This window comes from Psittacula echo, assembly GCF_963264785.1.
Source record: "Psittacula echo genome assembly, chromosome: 22".
Lineage (NCBI taxonomy): Eukaryota > Metazoa > Chordata > Aves > Psittaciformes > Psittacidae > Psittacula > Psittacula echo.
Genome location: NC_137758.1, coordinates 2,194,980 through 2,222,936, shown reverse-complemented (window position 1 = coordinate 2,222,936; position 27,957 = coordinate 2,194,980). Strand labels below are relative to the sequence as shown.

Here is a 27,957-nt window from a genome sequence, read left to right as displayed (position 1 = left end):
AATGCTTTCATGGATCTTGCTTGTCGCAGGGTTTGCATATAGGGAAAGGAAATGTTCCTCGTCGGCTGGCAGCAGTGTAGAGAACTCCCTTGGAAATAGCCCCTGTACCACAGGCAACCTGCACTTTGCTAGATCCTTGCTGCAGAAGGAGCATTAATGTTCTTTCTATAGTAAAGTGCCTTTTTTGGCCACAGAATTCCATTTTCAATGTAAGCAACGCTTCCATGCAGCCTGCAGCCGCTCTTCGTATGGAGAACCAGTCCCACACCGGGTTGGCGACAGCAAAGGTGCCCAGCCTAGGGAAATGATGCCATTGTGGGTTAAAATTAGGCTTTTCCTGGTATAGGGATTGCGTCGCAACTCAGGGAGGGAGGAGAGAAGTTCTGGGAAACGCATTGTTTCAAAGGAGGGATTATTGAAAGCAGCCTTAAAACAATACAGTGGAAATGCAGATGTGTTCTGGTGCCATTTGGTAGTCAAAGCTGGTTATGGTCAGAGTGCTAACAGTGAAAATTCATCACTATCTGCAATAAATTCAGCATAAAGAGTAAATGAAAATGGCATTGCAATAAGTGTAAAAACAAGCAAGAAAACCCAAAGGGCCAGTTCAATGTCCTTTTTCTTAAGGCACTTTTTTAGAGAGCAAGGTCTCCTATAATCCATATAAAACCAAAGCAGTTTATGGCAGCAGCAAGGCCTAGTCTGGAAGTCTGACCTGTGAACATCATCTGTTCAGGTGATGCAAAAGGAAACAAACACATTAAAGGTGGTTTCAGGAAGAAAAATAGGATGTTTAAAAGCAAGCCTAGTCCATTTAAAACAGTCTCTCTTATTCAGCAAAAGAAAGCATCTTACCATATGATTGAGAGAAAATAGTTTTCTAGTTGAAGGACTATATGGGAATGACTGAAGTGCTATAACTGATATTTTCTGTTGAGGAATAGAAATCCATACCTTCTATTGAAGACACGAACATTTCGGGTCAGTTGTCTCGTTCAGAGGGGTTTGGTAACTGTGGTTTTCATATGTATCATAATAGCTAAGTGGAAAAAACACCAACAGGAAACAGTGAACTGCACTGGTTTGTAAAAGAACACTTGGGTTGGTTTCCTCTAATGAAATAAAACAACATAACCACACCGCTGATCCAGGTTGCTGTGCCTTGTACAGTTTGCAAGGAGGAAGTGAAGATACAAAAGCCCCCGGCACACTCAGGTAAATACTTGGAGAGTCTAAAGCGTATACAACTTGGGACTTGGCAACAAAGGATCACCCAGGAGACTGACAAATGAGCATCCAGGAGACTGCCTTACCCTTCCTTCTGCTTGGAAATAATTTTCCAGACAACGCCTGCCCCCAGGAGAAGCAGGACTCCTGCAGCTATGACTCCTGAAAGAGAAGAGCATGTGTTATTCTCACTGTATGTTTTAAAGTATATCAGCACAAAAGATATAATGAGGCATATCTTTAAAGCAAGCAGAAGGAAACAGTGCCACCAAAACCACTGCATAAAGCTAAGACCTGGCCACAGAAGTGTTTCTAAGCTGCTTACCTACACCTGCGGAACCAGACTTATGTGATGCTGAAAGGAAGAGAAGAAATAAAATCAGAAAAGTATTCTAACAAAATGTGGTGCTTCTCATCAGCATTTGATCACTTTGTCAATAAAGGTTTTACTTCTAAGGCCTACAATAGAGAATTTCTTAAAGAACACACCATCGTACCCTCTTTTTTTTAAATACAGAAATCCATTTATGTGTTTAAAATTCATCTGTGTGTTTCCGTTTGCTCTTTGCTTCATTCACATGCCACTCACTCAGTTTACAGGCGGGTATAGGAGGGTCCCAGCTGAAGTCTTCTTGGCACTGAATGTGACTGATGCCTTCCAAGGTGTAACCGTCATCACATTCAAGAGTGATGTTAGTCCCAGAGCGATAAGTGTTTCCTCGAATGGCTTTCTTAACACCTTGAACTTCTGGGAATACACATCTGATCTCTGCAATTAGAAGTAACAAAAAAGGGAACTTAAGATAAAAGAAATACAAGTGTGGGTTATTTAGGACGTTGTTAGTGAATTCTCTCTGAAGGTAGCCAGGATTTCATTCTCATTCCACAGGGTAACTCCTTTCTTTGTGGCTGCAGAAGTATGTTCACTCCCGCACGTGAATGCTTGTGCAGATCGGCTACTCCACACTGAAATGGCAGAAAACCCTGGGTAGTAGGGGTACCTGGGGAGAAGCGTGTCAGAGAAAGAGATCTTTCTGATACTGGGCTACCAAAACACTGGGAGAAGAAAGGTTTAGTAGAGAAGAATTCTGTGGGAACTTAAGAACCAACTGCCTATAACCCACTTCTAGTCAGTAGAAGTCCCTTGCCCTTCAAAGATGTCAGCAGATATATTATCAATAATTACTTTATTAATTAGTCCAGCCATCTAACCTACTTACACCACTGATTTCCATGAAGTGAGTTGCTTCGATTTAAGCCCCAAATCACCTTTGACAGCCCAAGCCCAAGAATTCTGGAGGAGATGGTTCTCAGTGGAGACCAAAGGGTTAACATCACCATGTAACTTCACCCTTTGTTTTATGTCCTTTCTTTAATATTTATTTTTACTAACACACGTAACAGTTTCTAAAGAGACTTCAAACCCATGACAGTGTGGAGAGATGAGGGAATTTTTCTGTGAGTGCTTCCTTGAAAGAGCCTCTGACTTATTTACATGAGTGTGTGGTATGTTATTTTCTCTCATTGTTATCCAAGCAGCTCCACCAAGGAAGTGTCCTGTGTGGGTAATGAATTTATTCCAGTGAATGCCCAGGTTTCTGTACAGGAACACCCAGACTAGGAATTTTGTGACACTCATGAAAGAGCCTTTAGTCAGGTTTGCCTGATGACTGACCTTCACAGTGAGCTACACAGAAGGCACAGAGAGGCATTTTCCAAGAAGGGAGTAGTCAGGCTCATGTGTAGTCTCCAAACCGTCCATCAGAGAACTTGTGTGATACAACAATCACTTCCTTTGCTTTGATAACTGGGGAGTGAGCAACACAAAAACGGAAGGAAAGGGAGGGGGAAAGTCTACTCTTCTACTAAAAATAAAAAGCTTTTAGTGAAGGACAGTTGGTACATGACTCATTTGTAGTACCAAGAGCAGAAATAGAAAAACATGCAAGAATTAAAGCTGCCTTTCAGAATTGCATCTATCACACTCCTGTCCTCCTGTTAGTATGAGGTTCCCATCCTGCTTCTTTACAGCATCATACTCTTCCCAGGGATAACAAAGAGTAGTTAAATTCATAATGAACAGATCAACACAGCCTAGCTATGATATAAAAGTGGTTCCCAAGCAAAATAAGGGGATGGAATTCAGTGTTAGCTGCAGGTTTTGCTGCTCAGATTTTGGCCTGTGTAGCTCTCTGAAGATTTAATGCAAATGATTTAGTGTGAATGCATGTATCTGCATGGCTGCATGTCTCCTCAGCCCAGTTCTGGTTCTGTCACCATAAGCTAACTAAGCACAAGCACACCTTTGCACTGAGGAGGAGGCTGGCTCCAGGTTCCTTTCACCGTGCAGTTGATGGAAGCATTCCCAATGAGTGAATAACCAGGATTGCAGCTGTAGGATACAGACGCTCCATAGGAAAAAGTGTCAGAGATGTTGCCTTTGAGCTTCCCATTGGTGATGTTTGGAGGACGGAGACACTTCACAACTGGAAAGTCAGGGAGAGAGAAATGACATGTTGACATAAAGACCCTTATGGACTGCCAGAGGGTAGCTAAGGCACTGTAACCTTTGCAGCCTTGATCCCGTTTAATTTCTTCGCCTAGGCTCAACAACTGATTTGGTAACCCTATAACTCCATTAGGCTTTGGAAACGGTTATAAACTTGATCTTGTTCTTATCACACCTTCAGTAGTAAGGGACTCTTATTTAGTCCTTGTACAAATCCTTCCCTAAGGCAAGTCATGTTAAATTTCCTTTCTTCTTAGCTCTCTACAACAAAAACACACGTTGACAGAGCGAAGGATGATGGATCCAGACTGTGTGCAATACATGGATGCTGACCCAATGAGAGAGAACCCAGCCTCGCAGATGTAGCTTACAGATGTTCCAGGACTGAATAATGTTCTTGCTGGGCCACTGAGAGACCCATGGGCAATATCTGCAGGCTTGGAGCAGGACCGTGCTAAGAGAGACATGCAGATCAAAACAGAGCTCACAGGGGCAAGAAGGGAAATTTTGAGCATCTGTGATGTCTCCAGGCCTATGGAGGGACTCTGATCTTGTTTCAGCAAGTCCTTAGACAAACACCACTACATGCATTGAGAAGATCCAGAGAGAAGAGCACAAACACACCTTCACACCGAGGAAGGGGATGGCTCCAGGCTCCAGACTTTGTACAACGAACAGATTTATTCCCAATGAGGGAGAAGCCCCGTTTGCAGCGATAGCGTACAAGTGCTCCTACGTGAAAAGTGTCTGAGAAATGTCCACTGTGTTCCCCATTGACAATGCTTGGAGGAGGCAGACACTTCACTTCTGAAAGAGAAGAGGATGAGAATGTAATGATCTATTGTAAAAAAGGTGGAAATGTACCTCTCTTCCCTGCAAAAAAGCAGGACAGGTTGGGAGGAGGAGTTGGTGTTTAGTAAATCTCACCTCTTCTTGTGATATACCTACCTGGCTTTGTGGTGGTATGCGGATGACGATAGTGTTCTGCCACTCCATCTAGATGCAGCATTAAGAGTTTAAAATACACATTTGGTTGAGCAAATACAATGCAAAAATTGACCTTAGTTTTCTATGATCCTGCCTTTACAGCAAAAATTGTGCTCCTGTCTGATAGTGTCCTGCTGTGAAGTTACCAAATGTTTCACTTTCAGGAAATAAAGAGAAGGTGGGTTATGGATTGCAACAAGAAGGCTGAGAAAAGAGCTTATCATGTTTATACTTACAGCATTACCAAACACCTGGCTCATCTCCTGTGTGAGAAGAGAGGCATAAATAAAAGGAACAATTCCTGGTTTCTCCTTAAAGTAGTTGGAGCAAACAGGAAAAAGAAAATCAATGTTGGCTTCAATGGGTGGGTAGGAGCAGTGGGGAGGAATCTGCAGTGCTGGTGGGTCAGGGTGCTGACACTTACCCTGCTCACAAACTGGTACTGGTGGATCCCATGTTTTATCAGCTTGGCACTGGGCTGTGTGATTGCCTCGCAAGGTGAAACCTTCATGGCACGTAAAGCTAACAGTGTCTTTGTACGTGTAGTGATACTTCAGAACAGATACTCTCCCATTCTGGATCTTTGGGGCTGGACATATCACCTCTGAAAAATAAATGGGTTATCTCAAAGAGGGAGCCATGTGTATGCTGTAACTGATGCATATATAAAGTCCATCCTTAACGTGCCACTGCTCAGAGGAGTTTCCTGGCTAGTACTTGAAGACTCACAGGACAATCATTTTAAGAACTGAGGGCTTTTTAGTGCCTTTAGGTACCCTGGATTTCCACATTATCATAGAATCCCAGACTGGTTTGGGTTGGAAGGGGCCTTGAAGCTCCTCCAGTTCCAACTTAGATCTCATCTAAATCTACCCTCTAAATCTATGTTATTGTATATATAAACATAGTTTTGTGCCTATAAATAGAATAATGCAAATAAATATATTAAACAGTGTAGAAATCTGTCAGTGCTGTTAATCATTCTCAAGACTACTTTACTATCCCAAGCTCATGCCTTCTAAAGCAATTCCATCAGAAGGAAAGACTAACTACATCCTGCAAAACAGCTTTGTGGTTTGGATAACAATGCAGTATTTGGAAGATCACAGTTCAATTTGACTCAATATCCCATTCTTGTACTGTGAGACACATTTCTTCCTTAATGTATTATGTTTCTGAAAAAAAAGGGACAAATCCTTGTGAGCATCTCTTGACTTTTCTACCTAAGTCTACATAAACAAGCGAAACAATCCTAGAGGAATATTCTGCTTTAAAATCTTATTCCTCAAGTTCCTATTTATTTTAAGGAAATGCCCACTTTTTAATTTTAAGGGCTTAATTTGGCCCTAATTCTGGGCCAGGTCTAGGGGTGACCTACTTTGACAAACGGGAAGAAGACCACTCCATGTGACATCTGGTCCAAAACCCTCACATCGCCTGTGAGACTGTCCAACCAGTCGGTGCCTGGAGTTGCAGAGAAGGAAATACCAGTTGATCCCAAATAATCCAGCTCATAATTTGCGCTCCCTCTCTGACACTACCCCCAGAGGTTTCCTTCTGTAGCCTCCTGAATTCTGGCTGATCATCAGGGTGTTATCTGTTGGTTTGACACATGGATATGAAGGAACCAAGTTCTTTTTTCCTAGATCCAAGAGGAACAGCAATGATCCCAAACTACTCTGGGTTAGGTTGGTCAGGTGTTAAGTCAGGACACAGACCCAAGTGATTGCCAAACCGCTGGAGCCTCCTTGCAGCGCTCTCAGCTCTTACTGGGTGGCCATCTGAGAAGCAGACTGCAACTGAAGTTTGCAAAGGAAGCTACTGAGCACAAGCAGGGGAAAACAAGAGACACTTCTCACTTTCCTGAGCAGGCAACTGGAACCAAAGTAAATGGCATAACTGGAACCAAAATACAAACTCTGCCTTGCTGTGGGAGAATGGCTACACAGAGGAGTGGGTTCAAACACTTCACTGGAAGTTGCCCAACACCAAGCTCAGAAACAGTCAGCAAAGGCAGTGTAGGACTCACCCTTCTTTACATGTGTAGCTCACGGTTGACCCAAAAAGGAGATCGGTCAGAACAACAACTCTGCCATTCTTTGGTGTTTCTGGGTATTTACATTGCTTCCCTGGGAAAGAACAAGGCTGACTTTAAACTCCTCCCTTGCAGTTTTGTAATGCACTATGAGAAGGTACCTTAAGGATCTGTCCACATTCAGACACCAATGAAGACATGATTTTTAAAAGGCCTGGAGCTGCCCAAACTATGTGACTAGTAAAGCCATGTAGGAGCCATTCTTTAAAGGATTGCTGTAAGAAACCCGCAAATGCATTGGAGACAGTTGTCAACAACCAACACCAAACATTGAGCTATTCACTTTTACAGAACTCTAGCGCTTCAGACCACGTGTGGTTTTGGAGGCATGTCAGAGTTGGGGATACTCCGGGGTGTTTCTTGTATCCCAGTGGGCAGCGGTATCGCACAGTGTCCCCAACAGGGAATTCCGTCAGGTTCCTGTATTCCTCAGTGAGCTCAGCAAAGGTTAAGTTTGGAGGTGGACCACAGCCATCTGTCAGGAAAGAAAACACAGGGAGAAATAGGGATAGCAACTACATAAATGGTATGAAAACGTATAGTGAGTATATACATCTGTAGATAAATGTTTACAGGCAAAACAAAGGGGAAGGACTGATGAATTCAAGGGAAAGGATGAATCCTACAGGCTTTCAATGGCGGAAATTCCCAGACTATCCATAACTCCCATCTTGGCGTGTACCTGCACACTGAGGAAGAGGAAGGCTCCAGTTTCCTGAGTCAGTGCAGTGAATCGATGCCTCTCCCAGGAGGCTGTAGCCAGGGTCACAGCTGTAATTTACAACCATCCCAGCAGTGAAAACTTCCAAGTCCTGGCTGTTGTGATTTCCATTGTCAATATTTGGAGGTGAAGGACACTGCAGCACTGAAGAAAGAGGGCAAAACAAAATGAACAAAGGGGACGGACAGGGTGACAGGCAGGAAGGATGCAAACATGAAGTTAAAGAGAGCCGAGCACCTACATGTGCTGGAAGCACACTTAAACCCAAGGGTGTTGCTGGATGTGCAGTTCTAACCCTTCCCATGCCAGCTCCAGGACCATCATCCATAGGATGGATGCTCAGCAGGGCAGGGCATGGATGCTCAGCTGGGCACAGGGTGGGTGCTCAGCTGGGCAGGGGATGGATCCTGAGCCAGCCTTGAATGCACAGGATGCCTCAGCAGCAGCCAGCCCTACCTGCGCAGCGTGGGTATGGGAGGCTCCAGTTCCCTGAGGCTGTGCACAAGACAGAGGGGTCTCCGAGGAGGGAGAAGCCGGGCTGACAGCTGTAGCTCACGGACATGCCAGTGGTGAAGTTTGCCTCGAGCTGTGCACTGTGCGTGGCGTGGGCAATGATGGGAGGTGGAGGACAAGGCAGCACTAACAGGGCAGGAGCAGAGAACGGCATTTTAGTGCTTTTGCCCCATGGAGGAGCACATGTAATACAACAAAAGACTGTCACACCTAGAGTTTTGTGGGTGAGGCAGAGAGCAACGCCTCATCCAGCACAACGATGGCCCTAAGCATCCTCCTTCTAAACCCCCATGTGGGGGCACTCACCTGGCTTGCAGGTAGGGACAGCAGGCACCCAGCGGCCATCCGGCTGGCACTTGGCTGCACGGCTGCCCCACAGCACATAGCCTGGGTGACACTGGAAGGTGACGTTGGCCCCAGGGTGGTAGGCAGCACTCTGTCCTTCAGTCACTTCTCCATCCTGGATGCTGGGGCTTGTGCAAGTGATCACTGGAAGTGCAAAGCAGCAGAGCATGGGCTGGGGAAAGGGCTGCCAGCACTGGGGGTTCCTTCTTTGCTTATGCAAGGTCAGACTTCAAGGAAGGCCGTGCAACCATGATGGTCTGTTTCCCTTTTCACTGAAGGTAACAGGATTTACAGCTTACCTTCACACCGTGGGTAAGGGATGCTCCAGGTTCCAGATGTCAAACAAGAAACTGTTGTTTTCCCAGTGAGGATGTACCCTGTGTCACAGTAGTACTTCACAGATACTCCTGGGACAAACACGTTCACATCCTTGCTGTCATGATGGCCATTTTTGATATTTGGAGGAGAAGGACACTGTAGCACTACAGGGAGGGAAGAAAAGAGCTGGTACTACAAGCACCCACTGTACGGTAAGGCAGCCTTTTAGTTTCTTTCTTTCCCATTAACTTTTCCCAACTAGGTTGGTCTGTCACTGAATTATGCTTCCATCCTACCCTCCCTAACCTTCCACCCTTCAGGTTTTTCAAGCTTATTCACGTCAAGAATGCTAATTTCTCACTATTTGGGCACTTAGAATAGTTAGTTGCCATCTGTGGCCCTAACAGCTTGCTCTGGCCTTTCTGTGGTTGTGACCTAGATCGAACACCAGCCTGACTTACTGTCTCTTTGTGGATTTGTTTAAATAGATGAAAGCTGTAGATAACAAGGGTCTGAATCATAGAATCATTTAGGTTGGAGAAAGACCTTTAAGATAATCAAGTCCAACCATTAACTTGGCACTGTCAAGTCCACCACTAAACTATGCTCTTAAGCGCCATATCTATACATCTTTTCAATACCCGTCACCTCATTTATACTTACTCTTTTCACAGGTGGGGACAGGAGGGTCCCACTTGCCCCCAAACTGGCACTGAGACTCTTGAGAGCCCTTCAAGGCATAACCAAAATCACATTCGAAGACAACAGTATCCGTGAGTTTGTACATGGTCTCCAGCCCAGCTGATCTTCCATTCTTGATCTCCGGTCTTTCGCAGCCAGTTGCTGGAAATGAACAGCACAAGGCACTGCTGAGGACATGAAGCCCATCCTGGGTGTGGAGGGACACTGACCAGGGGCAGTACCTGCTGCTGAACTTTGCCATCACTGTCATGGGCATGCCAACATTATTGACTCTTATTCTTACATGTAATACCATTATTCAGCTGCTCCTGAGGGTCTGTCCTTACCAGGGGACAGAAAGGGAAATCCAAGCCCCTTCCAACCTGGCCTTGAACACTGCCAGGGATGGGGCAGCCACAGCTTCTCTGGGCACCCTGTGCCAACGCCGCAGCACCCTCACAGGGAACAGCTTCTGCCTAAGACCTAATAAAAGAAGCCAATATAAACACACCTTCACATCGAGGCAGGGGCCGGCTCCACATTCCCCCGGCAGTACAGCTAATGGAGGCATTCCCAATGAGGGAGTAGCCATCCCTGCAGGTGTAGTTCACAGCCGAGCCTGGAAGGTGGGTGTCCGAGGGCTGGCTGCTGTGCTGCCCATTGGCGATGCTTGGAGGGGAAGGACACTTCACCTCTGCAAAAGAGGCAAAGCAGATGAGAAACGTGGACAGGGCAAGAAAAATTAAAAATCCAACCTTCAAAATCCAAAAGGAGGAGGACAATGAATTCCATTAATCCCTTTGAATATCTGCCATGTTAGCTCACACCAAACCTCACTGGTGGAGTCAGATCCCGCACACCCAGAGCCCTACCTCCGCATCGTGGCAGTGGCCCACTCCACGCGCCATGCTCCCCATCTGCCATGGTGCAGATGATGGAGGGCTCTCCAGCCAGCGGGTGGCCAGGGTCACAGGTGTAGGTGACCACGTCTGCATAGGAGAAGGTGTCCCTGGAGTGCCCGCTGTGTGTCCCATGGGAGATGTTCGGAGGTGGGCCGCAAGTGATACCTGGAGGCACATAACAAGGTGGCTTTCAACACCTCATCTGCAGGACACACACACTTCCCAGGAAGGGAACTGATGGGGATGAACCCATGTCAGTGGTGATGCTCTCTGGATACAATGACCCAAATTATCCAGAGACAAACCCTGCATGGAAAAAAAAATCACATGTGGAAAAGAAAACCTTTGCCCTCACGTAAGTCAGCTCCTTACTGCCTGTGTCTGGAGGTGGTGGGGCAGTTCTTACCTCCCTTTCCATATCCATGGGGACACTTGCAGAGAGAGACTGGCCACACCATTCCTACACGACCATTGAGAAATACTTACCCAGTAACATGGAGTTTAGTTAACAGTTTTACCAGTTTGGACCAGGATAAATAGAAAACTTTTGGAAGTATTTTCAGAAGCAAGCAAAACAAAACAAAAGGAAAAATGAAAGATTTTACACATACAGTGAGTGGAGAAATATTTTGCAATGAAATCTTTCTCTTGAAAGATTTGCCACTTTCTCTTGCAAAGCATCTCCAAGGACCTTTTGTTGTGGCCTACTTACGCTGGCAGACAGGAGCATCTCCACTCCATGAGACACGTATGCCAGAGACCTCGCATGTTCTCTGAGAGCCTCCAACCAACTTGTACCTGGAGTCACACAGAAGGATTTATTAATTTACATTAAGAGACTTGGAACTTTCTTTACAACCCTTACAAGAGGCAGCCAAGACTTCTGACTTAGGAATGAGGTTCCTCCATGTGGAGCTGAAAACCTGCTTCACTCTCACTTGGCAGATGGATTCCACCAGTCTCAAGACTCACCCTTTGTCACAAGTGTAATTGACTTTGGATCCCAGGAGGAGGTCTGTCAGGACAATGGCTCGGCCATTCTCTGGATCCCTTGGGTTAGCACATTGTTTTCCTAGGAGGGAATGCCAGCCACCGTTAGTCATAGAATCATAGACCGGTTTGGGTCGGAAGGGACGTTAAAACTCATCCAGTTCCAACCCCTGCCACGGGCAGGGACACCTTCCACTGGAGCAGCTTGCTCCAAACCCCTGTGTCCAACCTGGCCTTGAGCACTGCCAGGGATGGGGCAGCCACAGCTTCTCTGGGCACCCTGTGCCAGCGCCTCAGCACTCCCATAGTAGAGAATTAGAAATGTGTCCTGCAGTACAAGAGTGGGATATTGAGTCAAATTAAACCGTGATCTTCCAAATACTGCACTGTTATCCAAACCACAAAGCTGTTTTGCAGGATTGATCACTGTAATTAGTCTTTCCTTCAGGTGGAATTGCTTTAGAAGGCATGAGCTTGGGATAGTAAAGTAGTCATGAGAGTGACTAACACAGAGAGCAGGCTGCATAAAGAAACCTGGAAAGCTAGGAAAAGATGAAAATCCAACACTTCAGGTTTTTCAGCCCTTCCAGGACATACTTTTACAGAACTCCAGTGCCACAGCCCACGTCCCGTTCTCAAGGCACATGATGGCTGGTGACATCCCGATGTGCTGCGTGTACCCAGGCCGGCACACGTATTCCACCGTCCTCCCCACGGGAAAGATGGTCTGGTTTCTGTACAGCTCCTTCAACTCAGCAAATGCCAGCCTGGTCGGTGCATTGCAGCCCGCTACCAAGAAAGATAAGTCAGTTTATTGTTAGAGGAGTCAAGGAAAAGCAGAGCTGAGAGAAATGGGGGGTCAGGTTAATGTTCATAGCACTGTTGGAACACTTGCCCTGCTCGCAGACTGGCACGGGTGGCTCCCAGGTGCTGTTTAGTTGGCATTGTACCACTTTGTGGCCACGTATAACATAGCCTGGCTCACACTCAAAGGTAACGGTGTCCTTGTGTGTGTAGACAGTCCTAGGAGACACTATTCTCCCATTCTGGACCCATGGGACAGGACATCTTGCCTCTGGAAGAGAAGGGCAGGTGTTCAACAAGGGCATTTATGCAGTGTGTGGCTGCAAAGCCTCTGCAGGTTACAATCTCTTTTAAGACACAAGTGTGAAAACAGTTTCCCCATAGATGAGCAGGTACTGCCCACATTGAGTGATGCTGAACGTTGAGGTGAGACCCAAGCTGAACTGTGATGCTGGAGGCAGCAGGGTGCTCCTTCAGCCTTCCCCTCCTCTGCCTGGCCTCAGCTGCAAAGCAGCCCCTGAAGCTCGTGCCCTGGCAGGCACATATTGCAGTTGTCTGGGGGTGCCCTTGTCTTTCTGAATATGAAGCAGTAGGGACAGAAGGATTCCACCTGAGTACCTGCATGTGCACACTCAACCCTACCTCCGCACGACGGCGGGGGCCCGCTCCACACGCCGTTCTTCCCATCCAGGGTAGTGCAGTAGATGGAGGGCTCTCCATGGAGTGGATATCCAGGGTTGCACGTGTATGTTACAGCAGTGCCAAAGAGGAATTCATCCAGCAGCTTGCCTGTGTGCTTCCCATTAGGAATGTCTGGAGGTGGCTCACAAGGGATACCTGCAGAGGGGCAGAACAAGGCTTCTGAATTCAAAGTGCTTGATATCCCTCAATCTGTGGGGCATAAACACTTGGCCTAGAGATGGAGTAACTGCAATGAAGTGACCTTCTAGGGGAGGCCTTGTAGGCAACTGGATTCCCTCTCCTTGGCTAGCAATTTCTATGAAGTTAGAAAGCAGACCAGCAAGACAAACCTCTCTGGAGGAAACACCTACATGCTTTATCTTTTGTACTGTTTAAGAAACAAAAGAAAAACAAATACTTTCTATTCCTCTCTTGCACTGCTGAAAACGCTCCAGAGCCTTTTATAATCCATTAACCTTTGAGATCTTGCACCTGTTCCCAGAACATTTTCTTCTGACATCAAAACATTCTGGTGTTTTTCATGCCCACAGAGCATAGAAATTCCCCGTGAAAGCTTTGATTGGGAAGATTTGTCAGTCTTTACTGGAGAATATGAACCGAATCCATGCAAACCCCTGGAACTGAAAGCTACTTACGCTGACAAACAGGAACGTCACCGCTCCATGCAGCACGTCCACCAGAAATCTCACATCGTCTGCTGGCTTGTCCAATTAACCTGTGCCTGGTGTTCAAAGGATTAAACATTCATCCCAAGCCATTGCACTTTGAGTTACTCCCTCCTCGCAATCACCTTGTCCAAAGCCCCTCTCCGCCCTTGTCAGCCCCCTTTAGGCATTGGCAAACATGGGGTCTCCCCGGAGCCTTCTCCAGGCTGAACAAGCCCAGCTCTCTCAGCCTGTCTTCATGTATATATAAGATAGTGAACACCTTATGTGATTTATAGGTATAGGACTCGATACAGCAGCTTCTGATAGAACCATTTATTGGGAATGAATGAATAGGAGGAAAAGAGGGAGACTTGCCCCGTACCTCTCTCCTTGCTGTTTTAAGCAGTAGCCAAAACCACGACTTACCCTTTTTCACAGCTGTAGCGCACTGTTGACCCGAACAGGAGATCTGTCAGGAAACTGATTTTCCCATTCACAGGTTCACCAGGATGGGTGCATTTTTTCCCTGGGGGAGAAAAAAACCTCATTGTAGCCTTCTGTGTGTCTATACCATGGAGCAGCAGATGCAACTCTTACTCCAGTAACCCATTCACGTTTAGTTACCCCCAAAACGGGTTTCGAATAGCATGAAGTTACATGGCTTTACTAGTCACATACTCTTGGAAGACCAGAACAACATGAAGGTTTATGCAGCATGGACAGAACCTAGCACCTATTCCTTCTTGAACAACGGACACCAAATGAAGGAGCTATTCACTTTTACAGAACTCTAGTGCTTCTGACCACACTCCACTCTCAAGGCATGTAATAGTAGGTGACATTCCTGGGTGTTTTGCATATCCAGGGTGGCAAGTGTATTGCACAGTCTTCCCCACAGAAAAATCAATCTCATTTTTATGCTCCTCCTTTAGCTCAGCAAAGTGTAACCTTGTAGGAGGCCCACAGCCACCTATTGAGAAAGAAAACAGACATGAGAATCAGGCAGGACAAGCACAGAAAGAACACTCTTCTGAGGAAAGCTCTTTGATTTGCCTTGCAGAATGAATTATTTGGATTAATATAGCCATTACTAAACAAACACAACATAATTTCCCAAAGGATTCCAGAGGATCAGGTTCTTCTTATCAAGATATAGTTAAATCTTCCACTCACAGGTTTAACCACCCTTTTTTAAGAGGTTTAGGGGATATAAAACAGCAGTGTACCCTGAGGCAGCCATGTCACGATTTACCTGGAAGTCCAGGCCTCTTTGAAAGCCCCTGCTGATGGTAAAGTCTACCACAGATGGGAACAGGAGGGTGCCAGCTGCCATCCTCCTGGCAGATGACTTTAGCACTGCCTTGCAGGCTGTAACCATCATGACACTGAAATGTCACCGCTTGCCCGGGTGCGGAGAGAGGTCCTTGACCATCCACTTGCCTCCCGTTCCGTATATAGGGATGTACACAGACAGCAGCTGGAAGTGGTGATGTGCAGAAGTGATGTGCAACACGAGTTGGAGCAAAAGAAAGAACCCACAGGCTGTTAATATTGTAATGACAAAATCACTGTCATCTCTAAAACCTCCCCACCCCACCTCCGCAATAGAAGGGCTGGAAACTACTTTATACCATGCACCACTTTCTATGGGATGAACCTTCTCTGAGAAGCGGGTTGCAATGGTCAGGGTCTGCTGTTCCTCCCACCCAAGGGGCCAGACCATAAACCCACCTTCACAGCGAGGCAAGGGCTGGCTCCAGTTCCCTGATGCTTTGCAGAACACAATGGCGTTTCCAACCAAGTAGTAGCCAGGATCACACGTGTACGTTACAAACATTCCCATGGTAAAAAATGCTTTGCCTTGGCTGTTGTGATTTCCATGTGGGATCTCTGGAGGCATGGGGCACGGCTGGACTGCACCAGGGAGACAGAAAGCCTTCACTCAGCGAGAGAACAGCGTGCAAGGGAAGGGAGTCGCTGCAGTGATGGGTTAAAGCCCATGGCAGAACGGCTCTGCCTGCACACTCTGCTCCTGCCTGCAAGGGGCATCCACAGGCAGGGCCACCAGCAGGCACCCACCCACACTCACCCCTCTCGCAGCGGAGCACCGGAGGATCCCAGGTACCCCCGGGCTGGCACTGAGCCTCGTAGCTGTCCTCTGCAGCGAAACCAGCATTGCAGTCAAAATGCAGCGACTCTCCAGCTCTGTAGGAGCTCTGCAGCTCATAGACCTTCCCGTTCTGCACCTCGGGCGTCTCACAGCCGATTGCTGTGGGGAACATGGACAGCAGCCTTCAAACCTCAAGGCACGGGCCAGATCCTGCACGAGCAGCCCACTCCCTTCTCATCACTGCTGCAAGCCTGCACTGTTCCTACAAGCAGAACATCCAGCATCCTTTCCTCCAGCCCCACACCTCGCAGTGCATCCTCCACCCACCTTCACAGCGAGGCAGGGGCCAGCTCCACATCCCAGCCTCTGTGCAGCTGATGGACACATTCCCGACCGGAGCGTAGCCATCCTGGCAGCTGTAGTGCACCCTCATTCCACGGGGAAACCTGTCCAAGGACTGTCCACTGTGCAGCCCATTGGCAATGTTCGGTGGCCGAGGACACGTCACCTCTGGAGAGGGAGAGGAAAAGCCCATGAGAGTTGTCTGGGAGAGGTGATGCCAGAGAAACAGCTCAACTCAAACCTCCTGCATGTCGGGCATAGGGAAGGCAAAGGGGAAGGGCAATGGGCTCACATGCCAGCTCTGTCTGACAGACCAGTTGTGAGTGCCCTGTCTCTCCTCTGGCTTTTCTGGAGAAGGAATGTTGAATGGATTCATAAACATCCATCTCGTCTCCCCCAAAGGCTGTGTCACATCCCATGCCCGTGCCCGGTCCCCAGCACCGTCACCGGCTCTGCCTGGGTGTGCTGCAGCCAGAGCACCGGGAGGAGGGTGCTGGCCTAGAGACCCTTTTGTACTTGGTCACACATTAAGGGATGTGCCAGTTCTTGGACATACACTGAGGATTCCCCACCAGCCACCCCCAGCATGAGAGGTGCAGCACGTGCAGCCACAAAGATACCGAGCTCAGGATTCATAGATGTAAGCGTGTTCTTTACATATAATTAAACTGCATACTTCTTTAAAAGGGAATTTAATCCCCCACCGAAGGTCTCAGGGGCAATGGTCAGGGTTTACCCTGTGCTCAGAGCCACACTCTAAACTTCTTGCCCAAGGGGCCAGACCATAAACCCACCTTCACAGCGAGGCAAGGGCTGGCTCCAGTTCCCTGATGCTTTGCAGAACACAATGGCGTTTCCAACCAAGTAGTAGCCGGGATCACACGTGTACGTTACAAACATTCCCATGGTAAAAAATGCTTTGCCTTGGCTGTTGTGATTTCCATGTGGGATCTCTGGAGGCATGGGGCACGGCTGGACTGCACCAGGGAGACAGAAAGCCTTCACTCAGCGAGAGAACAGCGTGCAAGGGAAGGGAGTCGCTGCAGTGATGGGTTAAAGCCCATGGCAGAACGGCTCTGCCTGCACACTCTGCTCCTGCCTGCAAGGGGCGTCCACAGGCAGGGCCACCAGCAGGCACCCACCCACACTCACCCCTCTCGCAGCGGAGCACCGGAGGATCCCAGGTACCTCCGGGCTGGCACTGAGCCTCGTAGCTGTCCTCTGCAGCGAAACCAGCATTGCAGTCAAAATGCAGCGACTCTCCAGCTCTGTAGGAGCTCTGCAGCTCATAGACCTTCCCGTTCTGCACCTCGGGCGTCTCACAGCCGATTGCTGTGGGGAACATGGACAGCAGCCTTCAAACCTCAAGGCACGGGCCAGATCCTGCACGAGCAGCCCACTCCCTTCTCATCACTGCTGCAAGCCTGCACTGTTCCTACAAGCAGAACATCCAGCATCCTTTCCTCCAGCCCCACACCTCGCAGTGCATCCTCCACCCACCTTCACAGCGAGGCAGGGGCCAGCTCCACATCCCAGCCTCTGTGCAGCTGATGGACACATTCCCGACCGGAGCGTAGCCATCCTGGCAGCTGTAGTGCACCCTCATTCCACGGGGAAACCTGTCCAAGGACTGTCCACTGTGCAGCCCGTTGGCAATGTTCGGTGGCCGAGGACACGTCACCTCTGGAGAGGGAAAAGAATTTGCCCTGTGTGTCAGCTCTTTGCCTTTCTGTGTGCTACTAAGAATGTTTGAGTAATATCTGGAATTCTTCTCTTTCATCCCCATGTCCCTCCCCATTTCCTTTGCTCTGAGCTGTTTCTGCCTCTCCAGAGCCAACCTGCAGCACTTTGGTTTGAGCAGACAAGTGAGGAGAGCAGATACATCCTGGCTTTGCTTTCCCACCGCATTTGAGAGGACACAAGAGGGAACTTTCCCCACAGCTCCACCGCATTGGGACACTTGCCCTTTTTGCACAGCGGCAGAGGTGGGCTCCATCTGGAGTCAGCTCCGCACACGCTGGTGCCCGATCCATGCAGGGTGTACCCGGTGTTGCACATGAAGCTCACGGTGTCCCCCGTGCTATAGAAATACCGGGCAACGGAAACTCTCTTCCCATGCTGGATGTGTGGGAACAGGCACTGGGCACCTGGAAAAGGGAGAGAAATCAAATGTCTTTTACCTGCACAGCCCTTAAGCTGTTCCTGCCTTCCCTGGTTGCTGTGTTGATGGTGTCCACGCAGCTTGGTGATCCCTGAGCAATGGGATGTGGTGGAGGCTGCTGCTGGGGCTGCAGGACCCCTCCATGCACTGCTAGAGGACCCCAATGCTTCCTCTGTTCGCAAAAGCCAGGTGTCCAGCATTTCACATCAATCACCTGGTGAGGCCAAGAGTCTTTTATGGCCTTTCTGCGTGCTTCTAGCTCATGAGCTGGGAAGCACATCCCCTGGGTCTGATCCAACTGGAAAACATTGGCAGGACTATCCAGAAGCAACCTAACTGCAGTGAAGGGCTCTGTGCTGCTGGGGGCATGCAGCCATGCAAGAGGCAGGCAGGGGACGCACAGTGCACCGCTGCGATGATGCAGGGATGGACCCAACCAGTGAGGACAGAGCCTTAGAGGCACAGACCTGCCGGTCCCCCTTACCTCGAGCCCCAGGCGTGGTGGCCAGAAGCAGAGCAGAAATGCCCAGGAGGTGGAAAGTGAAGGCGAGCACCATGCTCCAGTCCCTGGCGCAGACTGAGGCTCTCGGGGGGACGCAGAAGATATGAGCACCCCACTTCCCTCCTCATGCGGAAGGAGCCACAGCTGTGGGGCTTCCCAAGGATGCAGGAAGGGAACCAGTGGGCTTCTGGGCATCACTGCTGGGGAGGCTGCAGGTCCCACAAGCTGCTTATGCTGCTGTTTTCAGCCAGGGAGGATGGGGCCCTGGGACACACGGGCATCTGTGACAGAGGGTGGGTGCAGCACAGAAGTGCTGTTAGCTGCACTATGCCTGCAGCGGGGAGCATCCTCGGGTAGGGGAAGTGGGGCAGAGCCTGCGTCATGTCCCCAGGTGGTGACTGCAGCCCTTCCCATGACCCAGCTGAATGGGCACAGTTTGTCTGCCCCAGGACAGGAAGGACAGAGCAGGACATTCCCACCTTCTGCACTCATGGGACTGGGTCCCAGCCTCCCATACCACCCTGCAGGCATGGACCCAGATCCTCCTGGCTGGACCTGGCTGCTCTAGGACTCATCCTAGACTCATCAACATCATCCCATGCTGCTGGATGGAAGAATAAAAACCCATAGACAGGACTTGCTGATATAGAAGCTGTGGCAGCAACCTCCATCACCCCACCTGGTACAGCAGAGGATGCTTTCTAAGCCTAAATGAAGCAGCAAGACACACATTACTCCAGTCTTTTTATCCCTTTTATTGACAGGGAGCTTCCTGTATTTACATAGCCAACATTTATACTCAATTCTAAAGTAAAATTATGTACAATTATAAACACAGTAGATAAGCTCTCAACAGTAAATGTTGGTGATGAAACCCGTAAGCTATGTCACAGCATTCACAGTTCCTTCCATGTGGTTACAGGGAGATCATTTCAAGCTGATCCCCAAATCAGGTATTAAATCATTTGGAAAAACCACTTGGGACTATATGTAGGAGGAACAATTGTGTTGGGATTAGAGTACCAAAACAGAACCCAACACTAAGCTACGAGGCTTTACATTGTGTTTTGTTCACCTCATCACTCACACAGCTTATGGGAAGAGACAGATAAAAATAAGCAGGAATCTGCTTGTTCTGCAAGACTGGCTTCTGAAAACAGGATCTCAGCAAGAGCTGACCAGGACAGTGCTCTGCTGGGAAGGGAGAACTTTGTGGGTCTCTTTAGAACAAGACAAATGTGTTGCTGGAAACCGCCACTCGAGTTCTTCCCCCCTCTCATTTGATGTTAACAAATTAACAGGAAATCAAGGGTGAAAATGCAGAAGGAAAAAAGATGCAGTAGAGACATTTCAAACACTTCCTGTTCCCAACCGCGCATCACGAGCAGCTCAGACGGGCTATTTACCTTCTGCATCAGACAAAACCCCAAACCTCAAAGTCTTCCTTTACCAGCAGCTAAAAGTCCTGGCATCTCCAGCTGGATTCAAGCTTAACAGGTTTAAATTGATCACAGTTTTGTTTCCCTAATAAACAGCATCCCCAGGAAACCTTCAAAGCTTTATTTCAGTTTATGTGATGCTACCTAAGAGATCACGTAGCAGGGCCAAGTTAAAACTAGGCAAGGACACCATCACCATACAGTGGGCTTTCATCAGCCAAATAAACCAAGGACACTTTTGCACATCTTTGGTTTAGGCAAGGTGAGTTGGGCCCCGTTATCCAAGTTGTCCTCATGGCACTGCCAAAGCCTGGCTCAAGGTAGGGATGGGACAGCTTCCACACTCACCCCCATCCACCTTTGCAAACCATCCTCAACACAACGATCAACTAAGGCCAGGTAAAACAGGATGAAAACAAAGCACACAAAACACATGGGGTTTGTGTCCTGCTGGAGTAAATTAAGGCTTTGGCTTGATGTGCCTCTGCGCCTACCTGGGATACAGCATCATAGCAGTCCCAAGGCAATCCGGGGCTGAGCCAGCATTGTTGGGGTGCACAGCACCACCTGAAAAAGCCTTTTCAGTGCAAACTCAGCAGCATCCCCCCATCAGCTGCCCCAGGCAGGTGATGTGTGAGGAGAAGTGAACAGGTTCACATGCAGCAGCTTCCTGATGTTGGGTGGCATCTGCCAAGACACCTGCAAGTTCCACATTCAGCACGGATACCTCAAGCCCATGGATGAGCTCTATTGCCCCTGAGCATCCCCTCTCTGTGTCCTTCATGGAGCTTTCAGCCCACTTAAAGCTTCAGGAAAGCATGAAGCCATTGCAGACACAAGGTGTTTGTGCGAGGTACTTGCAAGAAGAGCCTCAACGTGATACAAAGATAGTGCCAGGGCAGAGCTATTCAGCTGTAGTTTAAAGCTAACTCGAGCAAACAGTGAGAACAGTAACTCTTTGTAATAAGGCATTTAAATTGCTTTCTCTCCAGTTAAGTTACTGATCCGTAAGAATTGCTATTTCACAACGGTTCAGACTCACCTTGAACCGCTGCTTATGTATGAACATTTTCAGTGCCTTCAGTACTCACAGACTGAAGCATCCTTTTTGTATCAAACCATTTTCTAAGGGATGTATCACTCAAGTGAAGACATTCACTGTTAATCCTCTTGGCAGCACTCTCCACCTCAGAACACCCCAAATCCTGACCAGGACCAGGCACAAAGTGACCTTCATGGGGCTGAGAGACTGAACATGTGGCGGTACCCAAAGTGAAGGGTTTTCTTGAGCCTACTCTATTGCAGCGTGAAGGTCTCTGGCATCACTGCAGCTTCCCACAGGGATAACTGCACTTGATTCCTGACGGGCATTCTCAGCCTCCCAGCCCGGCACACAAGTTGCTTTGTCCTTCAAGGTCTGTTTGCTGCTTCTTCAAGACCAGTTTCACAGGAGGGACAAGGGGAGCACTGGGATCAGCGTGATCAGGTCCATCACAGCTTTAGGTGCCTCCTGCTGTGCCCGCTCCCTAATCTAGATGTCCATAATGAGCATTGCCAGCAGGAGGGGGAAGATCCCTACAAGAGACAGATAAGAAGCTTCAGTTGCATTATACATTCAACTCTCTTTTCTCTCTGTACTCTTTTGCCCCCCCTTCCCATTTTCACAGCATGATCTTAAAGCAACAACATAAATATGACAACAGACAAAGAGAAGGCTTCTAAGTCTATTCCAAACAGAACACCCAGGGGACAACAACATAAAGATGGGCAGAAGCACAGTACAGGGGTGCAGGAATGTGTATGACTTACCAGCAATGATCATGCTCGCTCCACCTGGAAGGGAAGCAAACCAAAACGTGAAACTCAGCACGCAGTCAGCACAGTAACACATCAAACTAGACAGAAGGCTCAAATCCGAGCCCATGCACATGGAAGACAATTCAAGCAACACGTGGAATGGGACCCCAAACATCTCCAAGGATGTTCACCTGTTAAAACCCAGATGTATTTACCAGGATACATTTCCAGTATGTGAGTCCGTGCCACAATCTAACTGTGTCCTTTTGGCACTAGATTGTAACTGAAGCTGTTTCAGGAAGAACCAAAGACTTACTACTTGGTAATGTGATTTGAGGATTCAGAGAGGAAGGAGAAAAATAGAAGACAAAGAGGCAACAAGACAGACATAGAGACTGTCACCTCTGCATTCAGGAGCCGGCTTGTTCCAGTCTCCCCAGGATTTATCTCCTGCAATGCACTGAAGAAAGGCTGCTCCAGCAAGGGTGAAGCCCTCCTTGCATTTATAAGCTACAACAGTGCCATGAGATAAGTCCATTCCCTTTGTGCCATTGTGCATCCCATTCTCAATCCTGGGGGGCTCTTCACAGAGAGCTCTGGGGAGCAGTCCTGCAGGAGGAACATCAGCAAGAGTTGGGCTTGTTGAGCCTGGAGAAGAGAAGATGGCTGCCCCATCCCTGGCAGTGTTCATGGACAGGGCTTGGAGCAAGCTGCTCTAGTGGAAGGTGTCCCTGCCCGTGGCAGGGGTTGGAACTGGATGAGCTTTAGGGTCCCTTCCAAAACAAACCAGTCTGGGGTTCTATGATTCTAAGTGTGTTGGAGCACTTCTAACTGGAAAGGTTCAGAGGGGCATGGGGGGAGGAGGTACAGCCAAAAGCAGGGACTGAAAATACTTTGGGCTTTCTTGCTTGGTACTGCATGTTAGACTCAAATCAACCGTCTCATGTTTGGCAGCTCATTGGGCAAGTACAGAGCAGGAGAGGGATCAGAAACAAAGTCAAAAGAACGAGGAGACAAAGAAAACATTGACCTTTGCATTCAGGGGCTGGACCACTCCATTGTCCCTTCAGGTCTTCATCCACTGTACAGTGAATTGTGGCATCTCCAGTAAGAGCAAACCCTTCATTACAGCTGTAGGTTACGGCCATGCCAAAGGTGAAGTCTCTGTTCCCATTGTTGAGCTGCCCATTCTTGATAGGAGGAGGTGGTAAACAGGGAATAACTGCATGGAAAAGCAACAACAAGAACATTTCCATCAAATATGAAACTGAGGTCTAGCTACTAAACCCAGGGTTTTCCCCTCTTACTTTCACAGTACGGGGGTGCTGTATCCCAGTCGACTCCTTTTCCTGACACCACACATTTGGCATAAGGTGACTTCTTTAATTTATACCTAAAGAAAGAGAAGTTCAGTACTTTCCAGACAACAACCCAGAAAGGGCCTTCCCCCACTCTTCACCACTGCATGCAGGCATGTTCTTAACCAGAGACTGTCCCTGCTATGAAATGGGATCTGGCCATCTCAAAGCCACTCAATAAGGGCATGAGTAAGAGATGAACTGAAGCAGTTCAGGGCTTTACCAAGCACACGCCTGTTACCAGATGCTCAACTCACTGAAGACATAATATATGGTTTTACTGGGGACTAGCACTGGGAAACCAAGGAGGGGAGAGGGTGGATATTACTGCCTGTGCTCTCCAACTTCTGAGCCCCGTGTTGGTCCCCTTTAAGCAGTGATGCACTCACCCTGGATGACAGGTGAATGTCACCACTGTCTCAAACAGGAAATTGTCTGCAATGACGTTCCCGTTCTCTATCGTGGGAGGAGCACATTGCTGTCCTAGAGAAAAAGAAAACAGCACGGGAATGACTTCAAACCCAAGACAGGCATGACCCAGATTTCAGAATAGCATCTCAAGCATGTACAGATCACTCACACTGTCAAAAAGAGAGGAAGAGAGATACTCACGTATGCAGAAGTCCACATCTGCAGACCAAGTTCCATCGCGCAGACAAGTGACAACAGAGGGCTTCCCACTTGCTGCAGTATAACCTGGCTTGCACTGATACTTCAGCTCAGTTCCAGCAACAAAGCCCTCAGCCACAGCACTTGTTAACTCGGCAAAAGGGAAGTGTGGAGCAGGACCACAGTGGACTAACAAGTGGAGACAAAAGTAAGGTTAGTTACAGAAGAGCACCCAAAGGGTCTGCAACAACAGCAGTGAACTGCATGTTTGGAGCACACAATGTCTTAATTTGTTTAATCTCAGTGTCTGGGATACAGTTTGCACCCAACCTATTAACAAAGAGCAGCATACATCACAGTTTGCTTAACTGGATGTAAGTTAACATGCAGATGGGGAGCAGCTCTGCCTCAGAGATGCTCCTTTGCTGACCACCAACCCAGCCTGCAGCACTGTGATTCAGCTGAGCTTGGAAGCCAAACACTCCCTCCACCAGGTCTGGAAGTGGTGAAACAAGTCCGTCAGGTGTAGGAGGAGATTTTGTTCAGCCTGGAGAAAAGAAGGCCTTAAAGCAGCTCCCAGTGCTTAGGACCCAAGCCTGTATGCTCTGCAAGGGCATGGCTACAAGTGAACAAGGTTCAGAAGCTCTTAGACCTAATTCACTGCAATTGTTCTAGGAAATAAACTTGCTTGGACTCACATGGGTCACACGTTGGCAGAGGTGGCTTCCATGTACTGTCTGCTTCACATGTAACTACACTGCTACCATTCAAGAAGTGATCAGGACTGCACTCAAAGGCCACTGTATCTTTGTACACGTGCCTAATGCCAAAGCCAGATAACCTTCTCCCATTTTTCACTTCTGGATTTTCACATCTGACCACTGAAAGGGAAGAGAAGACAACAAGAGTATGTGTTAGAAGAAGGGAAAGCCCTGTAGTGACACCAGAGATATTGTGCAAGCAGCTTCCTAAGAGAACTGCTGTCCTTTCACTTTGAGAGAGCCAGGTCCCCAACAAGGTGCGAGTACTCCATGAACAGAGATGTCATTTAGGGACTGCACACACAAGAGCTTCGTTTCTCATTTGCAGGATGCCCTGGCCATGGGCAGGGAGAGGGAGGTTTTCTGTGGGCTGAAGCATCCATTAAACCAAGCTCTGCCTCTAATCACTGTATTAAACTTCCCGGGAATCCTTTTAGACTCAAATCAACCTTCTCATGTTTGGCAGCCCATTGGGCAAGTACAGAGCAGGACAGGGATGAGAAACAAAGTCAAAAGAATGAGGAGACAAAGAAAGCATTGACCTTTGCATTCAGGGGCTGGACCACTCCATTGTCCTTCCAGGTTTTCATCCGCCGTACAGTGAATTGTGGCATCTCCAATAAGAGCAAACCCTTCATTACAGCTGTAGGTTACGGCCATGCCAAAGGTGAAGTCTCTGTTCCCATTGTTGAGCTGCCCATTCTTGATAGGAGGAGGTGGTAAACAGGGAATAACTGCATGGAAAAGCAAGAACAGGGTCAGAACAGTAGCAAACTACCTGCAGCTGCTGGCCCCTGTATTCAATTTGCATTCCCAGCTCCACTGAGAGTGCTTGTTTGGGGGAGAAATAAGGAGTCAGTCTCATTAAAGGCTAATGGAATTTGCATTAGGAACCAAGAAGAAACCCTCCACCTGCCATTCCCAAACTACCAGTCATATTGTAATAGCTTCCAGGAAGAGATGTATGTAAAACATTGAAGATTTGCTTACTGGCACAGTATGGCATCTTATCCCAAGTAACTTCATTGTTTTTAAGGATACATTGCGCAAACGATGCCCCAACTAATCGGTACCTAAGAAAAGAAAAGGTTGAGTCTCTTTGGAGAAAGTGGGAAAAACTTGGGAAATTCAGACAGTTACAGTTTTAAAGGGATTATCTGGAGAAGCTGAACCCTCAGGAACAGGCCCCAGCTATTAAAAGGCTCTGAGTCCCTCATGGGTGCTGTCTCTAAGCATCACCTCCCCAGGAGCCCAACTTACCCAGTGTTACAAGTGTAGGTTATTGTGGCCCCGAACAGGAGATTTGTTGTGGACTCGTAGTTCCCATTCATGATGTCCGGTGGTCCACATGACTTTCCTGGAAGAGCAAGTGGTCAGCATTACCTCTATTATTACATATATAATAATAAAGGTATAGATCACATATATATTATATATGATAATGAAAGAGGTAACAGTGCTGCTCACACACAAATAGAAAGAAAATAAAAGCAGAGGTAAAGCTAAGGGCAAATAAAAAACCAAGACATGTAGTGAGAAAGTAAACTGGTAAGAGTCCAGTGGTCTTAAGGCAGAGGTTTTGGTCCAAAGGGAAGGAGAAGGGGATAGGTACTGACCCCAGGGCTAGTAAAGATGCATTACCAGCAGGGCAGCAGACTCCCACAACCTTTTCCACACCATCCCTTGTTTCTGTGCAAATCTACTATGGCTTTTACGCTACATCACCGGGTGGTAAAGTCATTAAGAAGGGCAGAGATCATCTCCCTGAGATTAGTTTCTAAAGAGGTGGGCACTTGTTCTCAACTGCCCTAAAAGCGGTAACCTGGAGCATCCTTCGCAACTGTCTGGGATGCAGCAGAGATCCCCCCCCAGTCCCAGGAGCCCGCGAGGGGGGAACGCACCGATGCAGAAGTCGGGGTCCACCGACCAGCTGGAATTGGAGGCACAGGTGACTACCGGGGACTTGCCCCTGGCCATCGTGTACCCCGGGCGGCATCTGTATCTCAGCGCGGTCCCCACGGTGTAGGGCTCCTGCGGGGCCGCTGCGGGCTCCGCAAAGACAAACCGCGGCGGCTGCGGGCAGTCCCCTGCGGGGAGAGAAGATGATGGAGGGGGGGTTCTCGCCTCAGCCTTTCCCCGCACACTCACGGCCCCATCCCCACGGCTCTCAGAACCCCTTCTCGCGGTCCTGGTTCCCCGCGTCCTCGCTCACCGCAGGCTCCGGGCAGAAGCAGCAGCACCGCACAGAGCCAGTGCAGCGCCATGGCCGGCAGCCAGCAGCCCTTCGCTGCGCACCGAAACGGCCCTTTCCGGGCCGCGAGGGGCACGACCAGACCCGGATCTCGTCACGGCTGTAGCACAATTAGCGAGAAAGGTTCCGGCTGTGGAGGGAAGCGGGGCTGTGGCTCTGCTGAGCCCCGCGGGTTGATGGTTCCCGCGCCGCGGCCGCTTTCTCCCGTCTTGGTATGAAATGACCCCGCTTAACACCCGAGAAGCAGCAAGGTGCTGGGGTTCAAACCTTCCTCCCGACTCCCCCCACTGCTAAGTGAGGGTTGTTCTAACCTTGGAGCTCATTAACCCAGCCCACATCCTGCCCATCCCACGACCTGCCCTAAGTGATGCCGAAACGGCGCGGGAGTGTCTGCGTTGGGAGTTGCTCAGCTCGAGTGCAGATCGAGGCTCTCGTCGAGAGCGCTTGTCGGCTTCCATGTGCTGCACCGTGCCCACATCTCGTCATTGCACCTCTCCCTCAACCAGCTGAGGCTTAGGGAGCACTGGAGGCACCCAGATCGAAGGGATGGTCGAAAAGGGATGTCCTTAGTGACATTGGTTAGTGGTGGACTTGGCAGTCCTGAGGTGACAATTAGACTTGATCATCTTAAAGGCTTTTTCGAGCCTGGTTGATTCTGTGATTCCATTGCCTCTCCTCCTCAAAGCAGTGTCAGATTTGCAGCCACCAGTACAAGCCCATGGAAGTGTGCTGCATCCTGGTTTGATGTCAAACACAACAGCAGGATCAGTAACTGCACCTTTCAGTCCTACCCGTAGCAGTGTCTTTTGCCAGAACACCAATAAATACAGTCTCTTGGCAAGCACCAACAAAGCAGAAGGGTGATTTTTACAGCTTCTGTACCATCACTGCTAGTTTTGTCCCCAAAAGGGGTACAAGGAATACAAACCAACAGGGAGCTGACAGTTTAATCCTTGAGCCCCTCACTGCAGCTGCAGCCTGGTGTTTTGGGTGTGGGAATACTTGGGGTTGGACAAGGGAAGGATGTACCTGGAGAGAAGCACTCCCCTCCCCTGCCATTGCCCAATACTGAAACGGGCTCTGCTGCAGCAGCAACACCTGATTCCTAGGAAAGGCCAGGCACCGGGACAACACTGCAGCACAACAGCAGCAATTACCGGATTCCATCTGGCAAAGAAGGAGACTA

At 48.6% G+C, this 27,957-nt stretch overlaps 2 protein-coding genes across 3 annotated transcripts; both read right to left on the bottom strand.

Moving 5' to 3' along the window:
- Positions 1–45: 45 nt before the first annotated feature.
- On the bottom strand, positions 46–18,611 carry LOC308229098 (complement receptor type 1-like; the record flags this gene model as incomplete). The annotated part of the gene is made up of 36 exons (XM_080632910.1): positions 46–296; positions 955–1,039; positions 1,314–1,389; positions 1,553–1,582; positions 1,817–1,996; positions 3,531–3,713; positions 4,361–4,543; positions 4,685–4,732; positions 5,148–5,327; positions 6,102–6,187; positions 6,753–6,852; positions 7,102–7,293; positions 7,501–7,683; positions 7,996–8,178; positions 8,359–8,541; positions 8,697–8,879; positions 9,379–9,558; positions 9,908–10,090; positions 10,269–10,463; positions 11,011–11,096; positions 11,271–11,370; positions 11,886–12,077; positions 12,184–12,363; positions 12,735–12,929; positions 13,430–13,515; positions 13,868–13,967; positions 14,220–14,411; positions 14,694–14,918; positions 15,173–15,355; positions 15,531–15,710; positions 15,879–16,061; positions 16,688–16,870; positions 17,046–17,225; positions 17,394–17,576; positions 17,858–18,040; positions 18,539–18,611. 35 exons carry the CDS (start codon positions 18,609–18,611, stop codon positions 958–960), a joined length of 5,334 nt encoding a protein of 1,777 aa, XP_080489036.1. The 3' UTR covers positions 46–296; positions 955–957.
- Positions 18,612–19,320: 709 nt separating this feature from the next.
- On the bottom strand, positions 19,321–27,921 carry LOC308229207 (membrane cofactor protein-like). 2 transcript variants are annotated; one of them, XM_080633098.1, is made up of 13 exons: positions 26,733–27,921; positions 26,422–26,607; positions 25,781–25,877; positions 25,511–25,593; positions 25,063–25,254; positions 24,458–24,640; positions 23,763–23,948; positions 23,540–23,633; positions 23,100–23,185; positions 22,823–23,014; positions 22,195–22,401; positions 21,805–21,828; positions 19,321–21,570 (listed from the first exon to the last, which is right to left on the bottom strand). In XM_080633098.1, the coding sequence occupies exons 1-13, from the start codon at positions 26,782–26,784 to the stop codon at positions 21,527–21,529; spliced, it is 1,626 nt and encodes a 541-aa protein (XP_080489224.1). In that variant the 5' UTR covers positions 26,785–27,921; the 3' UTR covers positions 19,321–21,526. The 2 variants fall into 2 exon arrangements, with proteins under 2 accessions (XP_080489224.1, XP_080489225.1); XM_080633099.1 differs by lacking the exon at positions 22,195–22,401.
- Positions 27,922–27,957: the final 36 nt, after the last annotated feature.

Excerpts from the sequence above, each read along its gene's own strand:
- LOC308229207 (XM_080633098.1), bottom strand. The coding sequence starts at position 26,784 with ATGGCGCTGCACTGGCTCTGTGCGGTGCTGCTGCTTCTGCCCGGAGCC. Across the intron at positions 25,878-26,421 it reads GGACCCCGACTTCTGCATCG|GAAAGTCATGTGGACCACCG; the intron begins GTGCGTTCCCCC and ends TTGCTCTTCCAG. Across the intron at positions 23,015-23,099 it reads AGCACCCCCGTACTGTGAAA|TTATTCCCTGTTTACCACCT; the intron begins GTAAGAGGGGAA and ends TTTTCCATGCAG.